Below are 9,547 nucleotides of genomic sequence, written 5' to 3'. Positions count from 1 at the left end.
TGCGTGCTCATGTCGCAGGGCACAGATGACACAAACCAGTGCCCCAGCCCTCCCAGGGGTTACAACCAGCATAAAGGCTACAAACCAGCTCTGCCACCACAGCCCCGAGCAGAGGGGTGGGTGAGGACACCCCTCCAGCCACTGCTCATCCCTCCTGACCTGCGACTGCCCTGACAGGGTCCCGCTCCGGGGCTGAGCTGAGCCTTCCCCGAGCAGATCGGCTGCTCCGGGCGCACCGGGAGCTGCAGCTGGTTACGGCTCTGTCAGAGGCAGCTTCTCCAAACCCACCCCTTCCCACGGGATGTACCCCGGGGATCTGCTGGGTTTGCACTTGCACCTGACCCAAGGCCAGCAGCGTCTCTAAGAAAAAGCGAGAGAAATCACCGGTTGCTTTTCAAAGCTTTTACTCGCCTTAACTCTGAGCAAACTCGTCGGCTGACGCAGCGGCGATCAGAACAGCCCTTCCTCGGCCGCCAGCGTCAGCAAAATGGCCTTGCAGGTGTTCTCGAAGAGGGCAGCTCTGTTCTGCGCCTCCCCCTTCTTCACCCAGTGGCGGTAGGTCCGGAAGGCACAGGCGTCGATCAGCTTGCGGACAGGCTTCAGGGCGTACGGGTCCCGCACCACCAGCTCCCTGGTGACCGACTTGACCAGCCGGTACTGGTAGTAAATACGGACCGATGCCAGGACGGTCAGGCAGATCACCTGCAGCACAGGGGGAACAGGCTGGAATGTGTGGCCAGTCCTACAGCGGGACCGGATCAGCCCCAACACATCCCCGCGACCCACACGGAGGAGGCGGGAGGGCGCCCGGCTCCTGGCACAGGTATTTATTCCCGCGTGAGCGGTACAGGCCTTTTCCAAGGGTGGCCTTAATGTTAAAACTGTGGGTCAGTCCTAAATGTGTCACCTAACGCCACTTCAGGTCCCTTGGAGCTGCCCTAATGGCTGGCTATAAGCAAGGGGAAAGGACTTCTCTGTTTTATCAACTTTTGCATCATTCGATGCACCCATGTGACGTCAGCCTTCTCGATTCCCAGTTAGAAAGTGATTTTTTTCTAATTTTTTTTTTTTGAGGGGTGGGAGGCAGGTTTTCCCCTTCTCTCATTTAATTCCCTTCTGTGAAAAAGCCCCTAGGAAGTACCAGAACGTAAGCACCGTAATGCTTAGAGAAAGGTCTCCACCCAGGCTGCAGCATCCTGCCAAAGCCCAGGTCCATCAGCCTTGTTGAACTCCCAGTTTGTCCCAGCTCAGCTGAGGGATCCATCCCGCCGCTCGGCTCCTGCAGCTCCTGGGCTCAGGCTCAGGGTGCAGAGACACCCCCGTACCCAACCTCACCTTGAATTTCCGGAAGGGGCTGAAGTGCCGGACCTCCTCCACGTCGTACTGCTGGAAGAAGGGGTGGGCCAGCGCCTCGCTGGCCGTGTACCGCTGCCGCGGGTCCACCACCAGGAACCTGGAGATCTGCAGGACGGCACCGGCTCGACCCGGGGTATCCCAGGTGTCTGCAACTCCCTCCCCAGGTTTTCCCATCCCCAAGCACCCACCAGGTCCTTGACGGTGTCTGAGCGGTCGTCCCACTCCGGGGAGCCAAACTGGTAGTCCCCGTTCATGATCATCCGTAGCATCAGCATCTGCTTGCGGTGCCAGAAGGGAGGCGAGCCGGCCAGCAAGGTGTACATGATCACCCCGGTGCTCCACCTGCGGGCAGCCCAGCCAGACCCTCCAGCCCCAGGTCGTACCCCAGGGGCAACCGGCCGGATCCGTGCCCCAAGGGTAGCTCGGTGCCTCCCCCCCCAACTGGGATATGCTGGGCTACATGTGGCTTTGCCTCCCTGGAAAACCAGGAGGATACTGCCCCGAGGGGTGTCTGAGGAAGGAGGGGAGCTCACTGCTGAGGCTCGTTAGCCCTGATGGGTAATAAGGAGCAGGGGCTGCCCAGCTGCTGGGGAGGGGTTTGAGGCTGAGCTGATGTGGAGCTGCTCCCTTGGAGGCTGCAGGAGGAAGCTGTGAGTTGGAGGTATTTGCCTTTCTTGGGTTTTCTTGCATATTTTTAGGGGAGGGAGAGGATGTCAGAGGGTGGGACACGGTGGTGCCAGTGAGGCTGGATGCCCTGGGGGCTGTCTCAGCTCAGGCTGGGGTGTGCAAAGTGTCCTGGCGTGGGAGTTAACGGAGGTATTTAAACTGAAAAGGGGCTGAAAGGCCCCGGTGTGTTTTGAGTGGTTGGTTACAGCTCCGACTGCTGCAGACCTGAGCCTGAAGCCACCCAAGATGATGGCAAAGGCCCTGCAGGGCTCTGACGGGCTTTCCTGAGCTGGCTGCTCTCTCAGGGGCTGCCTTGGGTTCAAGTCTTGCTACAGGGCGTGTTTAAGAAGCCTTGTGTCTTGGAGCCCAGCCTGAGTTGATTTTTATGAGCAGAAAGTGTTGCTTTCACTCCTCCCGGATGGGGCAAACCAGGGAGACGGGCTCAGCTTCAGGCTGCTTCTCCCCCAGGTCTGTGCCAGAGCCCCCCTGGAACCAGGACAACCCCTCGCAGCCCCTGACATTGTCTTTCAGCGCATCATTTAATTCCTTCCAAACGCTCAAATGGGTCCCCACCTGCACAACTCCCCACCTGCCTCAAACCACATGTGTTTTGGGAGCAGCCCGAGGGGGAAGGCAGCAAGGCAGGCGCCTCACTCACATATCGACCTCCTTCCCGTAGCCTTGGTGCTCATCGTCCATGGAGCACTGCAGGATCTCGGGGGCCAGGTAGCCAGGCGTGCCGCAGATCTCTGTGAAGACAGGCCAGAGCATCCCCCTGAGGCACCCGGGAGGGTTTGTGCCATCCCCACCCACCCCCAAGCAGTCAGTGAGGGGGGCCTGGGCCCCAGGTGGGATCTTTGCAGTGATGGTCCTTGCAGGGAGTCACTGCAACTCACATGTGTCTCGCTGGTGACTTTTCTCAGTGAATTATAGTGGCTAAAAAGTGAGCAAAGAGAGCGACGGGGATGCTGGTGGGAGGGGATGCCCCTTGCTGGATATGTGGCTGTTTGCAAGGTAGGAGTTGGGGGGAAAAAAACCCTTAATGTTGGGCAGTAAATGGATGGGGTAATGAGGATCAACTGGAGGAAAAAAGAAGTGGAAAGAATAGGATGGTTTTCCTAATGGGCAGCAACTCCTTCATGGCAAGGAGCGCAGTACGGCGGCCGTGCGCGGGCAGAGCCAGGCTCCCGGGCGAGCCGGAGGGTGCCCCAAGCCAACAGGCACAGATTTGCACCTGCGGCAGCAAGACCATCCCCAAGGAGACGGTGGGGCTGGAGAGATTCTACCGACTCGCCGTGGGCACTGCAGCCACGGGGCGGCCACGGGCCAGCCCGGCATCGCCCCCGCCTCGCCATCCTCCTACCTTTGAGCTTCTCGTCCTCGTGCAGCTGGCAGGAGAAGCCGAAGTCCGTCAGCTTAATGTTCATGTCGTCATCCAGGAGGATGTTCTCCGGCTTCAGGTCCCGGTGGACGATGTTGATGGAGTGGAGGTACTGGATCACCTCCAGCAGCGCACGCATGATCTTCCTGGGGATGGGTGACAGCATCTCTCCTGGCCCGAACGCCCACCAGCACCGCGCTCCCGGGGATGGGGACAGGGACCGCGCAGCTCCACCCCGACGTCTGAGCGCGGGGGCGCAGCCTGGGCCGCTGTTTTGCCCGTGGGTGCCGCGCCGGCTGCAAGGTCGCTCCTCAAAGCCACGCTTTGCTTTTGAAACGTGATTTTTCAGCCATCTGCATCTGGCCTTACCTGGTTTCCTTCTCGCTCAAGGTGACTTTCTCGGTGAGGTAGTCAAAGAGCTCCCCTCTCTTCATCCTGCGTGCGGGAGGGGAAACGGAGGGGGTCAGTGCCCCTCAACAGCCCAGGGCAGCCATTGCACAAAATGACAAGCCGACTTGTTAATATAAAGGGGTAAAAATGCCTCTGTATCGCTGCAAAACATCAGGCAAGAGGAGAAAAAGGCTGTCCCTGGAAAGGGCGGGTTTCGGATGGGACAGGGACAGGGCTCTCCCAGTGCCATCCCCCTCCGCTGACCTCCATCGGGCCGCAACGGTGTCAGGAGTCGCAGCATCATGCGCGCCCTGGTCCCGCTGGGCATATAAATAACCCGCAGGGATGCATGACGGCTCCCACCAAAGGTTACGGGGAAACCTGAGCAGCGCTGAGCCGCTGACAGAGGGGAAATGCTGCTGGCAGCAAGGCTGCCACGAGCTGGCTCGCAGCAATCGAGGCTTGTTTCTACCTTAAGCTGGTTGTCCCCCTGCTTTGCCCTGTTTGGGCCATAAAAAGCTGGGGTGAGTGTTGGCTGGTGGCCATCTGCAGAGCGGGAATGGGCTTGGGAAGATGGTGATGGGCAAGCTGGTACTTACAGGTCAAACACCAAGAAGAAGAAGGTGCTGGATTCGTAGCTGTCCTTCAGCTGGACTGTAACGAAACACAGGGGCTGTGAGCACAGTGTGTAGCGTGTTCCTCTCTGTTAATGGACTAAAAATTGCTGATCTAATTGCTAATTGAATTAATGAGGAGTTGATCTTCATTAACGTTTTGGTTGGGAGACAGCCTGGGCACAGAGGTAGAGCAAACAATGCTCTAAGCAGGTGCCCCGCATCACGTTAGGACCATCAGAGATCTGACCCACCAGGGATTTCACCCCAAAAACCCTTCCTGGGGACACCTCAAAGAATAAATGGGGCAGAAACCCCCCTTTGCCCTGATGCTCAGAGCCTGACTTACTGACGTTGGGGTGGCCCGAGACTTTCCGGAGAATGTCGATCTCTTTAGCGGTGGCTTCTCGCAGCTCCTGCACCTCCTTGGGGGATATGTTACCTGCCGTGATGTCGATAATCTTCACGGCGTACTCCTGCCGGGTGGTTTTGTGAATGCACCGACGGACGACGCTGCTCACCCCCCTGCCAGGGACAACACAGACAAGATGGGAGTTTCCGTTCCTCCCCATCCAGCCCGACTTCACGGCCGTGCCATCGGCACCTGGGCTGGTGGGTGTTTTCCTTTTCGCTCTGTTACCCTGTCTTGGTGGGACAGAAGATTTTTGAGCTGATGGGAAGTGCTGCTTCATGCTATTTTTAACCCCCTGCTGTTATGGGCCCTGTTCGTATTGGATTCCCAGGGGACACTGTTCCTATCAGGCACTGGAGTACGTGAAACCACAGTTTGCCAAACACAAGCTTTACCTGCCCAAAACCTCCTTTGGCTCATATTTTTCATAAAACTCCTTGGATGAGTTCCAGTCTGGTAGGTCTTCTTCCTTGGTCATCTCTGGCTCCTGTCTGGCAGCACTCTGGACTTGTCTGCCAGCAGAAATGGGCTGCAAGGAGAAAAGAGCAAGGATGGGCACTTGCTGCACCCACAGCGGGAGCAGGGACCTGCCCTGTCCCCGATCCCCTCACCCAGAGGGGAAAACATTGAGCTGCAGGAGAAGGGAGGAGGATTATCCTGGACCACAGACCAAAGGGGGCATTTTATTTCACTCGTTGGAAAAGCAAAGCTTTGCCTTCAAGACCCCATGGAGAGCCCATTGAGGGCAACAAGAGAAATCCTACTGGATCCCCTGTAGCCTGGCCATCCGCAGAGGCATCAGCAGCCTGGCTGGGGCCAAGGCTTTGGGAAGCGCTGCAGCACCTCAAAACCTCATCCCTTCCCGCAGAGCACCTGCACCCAGCTCACAGGGCATCGTCCTCCAGCTCCTACCACGTGTTACAGGCTATGCCACGCTTCTCCTGGTTCCTCCAACTCGGGAAAGCAACTTAACTGATTTTTTTTTTGAGTCTCCCGCTAATGTGGCACAGGGAGAGCACGGGGTGAGCACTGGCAGGGGAGGCAGCAGCTGAGCTGCACCTTAAGCTTGCAAAAGGCGCACAGTAGCAAGGCGATGCTGGCTCCGAAGGTCCCCAGCAGCAGCAGCCTCCAGAAACGCCACCCCACGCTGACACCACCCACAGACCCCTGCAAAGCGGTGAAATCTGCCTTGCCTTTTTTTCTTCTTGTTTTCTTTTTGCCGATTACTTTTGAGACGACAAAGTTCTCCGGAATGGTTTGGCTGAGAACAAGGAGGAAAAAATGGTGTTTAAAATGAAGGGGAAAGGACTAAGGGGGGGAAAACGGGTGGCGAGGGTCGGTGAAGTGGCGTGGGGGGCTCAGCAGGGCAGGGTGCAGGCAGGGGACTGGGTGCCTGGGGACAGCCAGTGTCATGTGGGGTCAGCCGGGGCTGAGCCAGCCCGAGGACAGCGGGTGAGCGAGCTTCCTCAGCCATGCATGTACAGCTGCCAGCAGCCTCCAAAACTCCTGAAAGGCTTTTGTCCTGTATATTTTTTTCCTATTTTTTTTTTTTTTTTTTGGTTTGGGTTTGGGCTTTTTTGGTATGTGCTGCCAGTGCTGGAGGAGGAGTAGTATGACAGTATTTTGATGGGGGGCGGGGGGGGGAATCAGTAGTCCTCATCCCTAATTTTCCACCGGCATTTCCCTTTAAGCCCTGGGAACTGGATGTCCTCAGCTTGTTCCTGTGCCTGGCATTGCTGAAATCCCAATTGCCCGAGTCCAGCTGCTCCACAAATGTAAAGTGCGACCAAGCAGCCAGCGTGGAGAGCAGCTCTTTAAGTCTGGGCAGCAAAATTCCCACTTTGGGGTGACAGCTTGCTGCTGGGGGATAGACAGTAGGTGGGCAAGAGCCCCCCAGTACTGTGGGTTTTCCTTTGCCTTTCTCTCTGAGGCGGCAATAACTCCACCAGGACACTGCCAGGCAGGTTTGCATCTCTAAGTACATTTAAATCTTATTATCAATGCGTATCTGTCCTGACCAAGCTACAAGGATTGATGCTGTGGTTTAGGTGTCTGTCTGCTGCTGGGAGGGATGTCTAATAAGGGCTGGAGCATTTCTAAACGGCCATCAGTTCCATTTAATTTAGAAAATTTTAGCTGCTGGAAATGTTATGGTGCTAAACCAGGTCAGGGCTGAAACGATAAATGAGAGACAGGATCAGGGAAAAAAAAACAAAAACAAAAAACAAAAACCCAACAAACATCTCCGAGGTGAGGGAATAAACTTTGATCTCTTTGAAGGTGAAAATCAAAGCCGGGGGAGGGGGTTGGTGGTGGTGCGGGGAAGGGCTGGAGGCTGGGGAGCATCCGCAGGGGAAGCCCGGGGTCTGTGTGCCGCCGTCTAGGAGGAGGACAGAGCTCAGGAGTTTGTTTAAAACACCCCGATATTATACAAGCAGCCCGTACAGAGCACTAACAGGATAAGCCGATTTTATTATCAGTGCTGTATGAATTCCATGGGACTGCACGGGGGGGGGGGGGAAAGGGGGTCGGGGGTGGTGGGGGGGGTGTCTGTCCTGAGGCAGAGATGGAGGAACGCTGAGGGAGCGGCGCTGGGCTCCGCCACCGGCCCGCTGCGGCGAAACGCGGGTTTAAACGTTCGCCTTGGTAAATATTCAATAACATGCGACTATTTATTGAGATAAGCCGGGAAAGCCCAAGCTAAAGTCAGCTTTTAGGCCAGCGCGGCAGTGCCCCACCACCACCGCCCCCCCCAACCCGCCGCCTCGCCCCGGCCCCGCAGCAGCACCCCCGGCAAAGCCCCCCCGGCGGTTTTGCACCGAAACCTCCCGCAAAAAAAAAAAAAAAAAAAAAAAAAAAAGCGGGGAACCAGCCCCCGCCGTCCTTGGCAAAGAAGAAAGAGGAAAAAAATACCAGTAACGCTTAAATTAATGCCGAAAGCAAGCTCGCTGGGGTGGCTCAAACCCCGCCGGCTCCGAGATCCTCCCCGCCCCTCAAGCCCCGTTTCCTGAAGGCGGTTTCTTCCCCCCCCCCCCCCCCCCCCGCCCCAAAAAACCACCCGGGGTCCCGGCAAGGCGGCTCCGCCGCCGGCCTCACCTCGCTGCGGGCGGCCTGGCTCCGCCGGTGCCCCCCCCCCGGGCCTGAGGCGGGAGATGGCGGGCGAAGGGCAGAGGCCGGGCCGGGACGCGGGCCTGGGCGCTGGGGAGCTGCCGCCCGCCTCTGCCGCCTCAGGGCGGCCTCGCTCCGCCGCCCCGGCCAAAAATAAAGCGTAAGGCGAGCTGGCGGCGGCGGGCGGGCATGGCGGGGGGCGGCGGAGGGAGCGAGGCTGTCCCCAGTTTGGGGCGGGGAGGGCGGGGGAGGGGAGCCCGTGCACCCCCACCCGGGGGAGGCCGGGGGGAGCGGAGGAGCCCCGGGGGGTTCGGGGAGTTGCTCCGCCGGGGTTAACCCTTCCCTGCGCGGCGCTGGGCTCAGCCCCGGGGCTTGGGGCTGAGCCGCGGTGGTGCTGGGGGGGGGGGGGGGGGGGGGGGGGGAAGGCTCTGGCGGGCCCCTCCGCCCGGCTTTGCGGCGCGGGTGCTGCTTTTCCACCCTTGGGAGTTGCAAAATTGTTTTCCCGGCCAAGCGGATCTTTCCCCGAAATCCCCATCCACCGAGGAGCGTTTTAGGGATGTCCGCTGCAAAATCAGCAGCAGCCCAGTGCGGGCGTTTCTGGCCCAAACTGGTTTTCTTTTCTTTTCACCGGGGCGGGGAAACGCCCGGCAGCTGAGGTGTGAGCTTCGTGAGCCAGGGCAAAGCTGCTCGTGTCACCAGGGAAGCGTCCCCCACGTTTGAGGTGACCCTGCCCCATTTTATACCGGTTGTCTCTCTTCACTGCCAGGGACTGCCGGTCAGATGAAGGCTTTGAAGAACAGGCACAAAAGCACTTCAGGAAAAACGGGTCATGCCCTGCAAGTATTTTTAACAGGGATTGCACTTTTCGGTGCAAGGTTATCCCCCCCGTGAGAACTCCTGGTCCTCCCGGTCCTTTCCTCCCGGGGCAGGGCTTACAGCACAGCTGAAGTGCAGGAGGGTGTTTACTCTGCAGGTTCCAGGGATTTTCGCATGGCATGAGCTGGCTGCTCCCTCTGATGGAAAAAAGGACGGTTTGCACTTCGCATCGGTAAATTATTTTTTAAGGGGTTTGGTTTTCTTCTTCACGTGGCAGCAGCTTTGTCACTTGCCCAAGCCAGGCGTGAGAACGGCCGCAGCGCCCGCAGTCAGCGGCGCCGCCTTCTCCTGTTCCCATCCACGACTCCTACCGCGAGACGGAGGAAGAAAAACCTACGGCTTGTGTCACAGGGAACTGCAAAGCTGCTCCACAGGGCATCAGCTTGCTCAGGGAACGGCCCACCGAGCTCCTCTCTGAGCAGGGGGAAGGCCTGTCTCAGAATCTCCCGAATATAGAGCTTGTTCTTAAAAATTCCTTGGGGAACTGAGACTCGCTGCATGGAGGACAGTGTGGAGTCAGACACAGCGTTTCTTGTCGCTATGTATTTCAGTCAGCAGGAGCTGCCTGTGGGATTGGAGTGCTCTGGTGGGAGATGGCTGGCAAGCACAGCTAAAGGCTGAGCCACCCCTGCTCCTCAACTCCTGGTGCTGCTCCAGCCCTGCAGGCAACCCTGCTGGCAAGCAGACAAAAGCCTGCCAAAAATCAGGTGTCACCTGCTCACCCTTCAGGCTCAACTCCAAAGT

The 9,547-nt window shown here is 58.1% G+C and overlaps 1 protein-coding gene across 1 annotated transcript; it reads right to left on the bottom strand.

Moving 5' to 3' along the window:
• Window positions 1–387: 387 nt before the first annotated feature.
• Window positions 388–5,328, bottom strand: PHKG1 (phosphorylase kinase catalytic subunit gamma 1). Its single transcript, XM_009957391.2, has 9 exons — window positions 5,215–5,328; window positions 4,757–4,932; window positions 4,393–4,447; window positions 3,773–3,838; window positions 3,386–3,549; window positions 2,681–2,771; window positions 1,545–1,698; window positions 1,336–1,461; window positions 388–702 (listed from the first exon to the last, which is right to left on the bottom strand). Exons 1-9 carry the CDS (start codon window positions 5,295–5,297, stop codon window positions 451–453), a joined length of 1,167 nt encoding a protein of 388 aa, XP_009955693.1. The 5' UTR covers window positions 5,298–5,328; the 3' UTR covers window positions 388–450.
• Between the last annotated feature and the right edge of the window lie 4,219 nt (window positions 5,329–9,547).

This window comes from Leptosomus discolor, chromosome 18 (genome assembly GCF_034619465.1).
Source record: "Leptosomus discolor isolate bLepDis1 chromosome 18, bLepDis1.hap2, whole genome shotgun sequence".
Classification (NCBI taxonomy): Eukaryota; Metazoa; Chordata; class Aves; order Leptosomiformes; family Leptosomidae; genus Leptosomus; species Leptosomus discolor.
This window is presented reverse-complemented; position numbering and strand designations above follow the sequence as displayed.

What these genes read in the sequence shown, in the direction of transcription:
- PHKG1 (XM_009957391.2), bottom strand. Translation starts at nt 5,297, where the DNA reads ATGACCAAGGAAGAAGACCTACCAGACTGGAACTCATCCAAGGAGTTT. An exon ending in TACGGGAAGGAGGTCGATAT is followed by an intron (nt 1,699 to 2,680) that starts GTGAGTGAGGCG and finishes GGCTGCCCGCAG; the next exon opens with GTGGAGCACCGGGGTGATCA. An exon ending in CAGACACCGTCAAGGACCTG is followed by an intron (nt 1,462 to 1,544) that starts GTGGGTGCTTGG and finishes GCCGTCCTGCAG; the next exon opens with ATCTCCAGGTTCCTGGTGGT.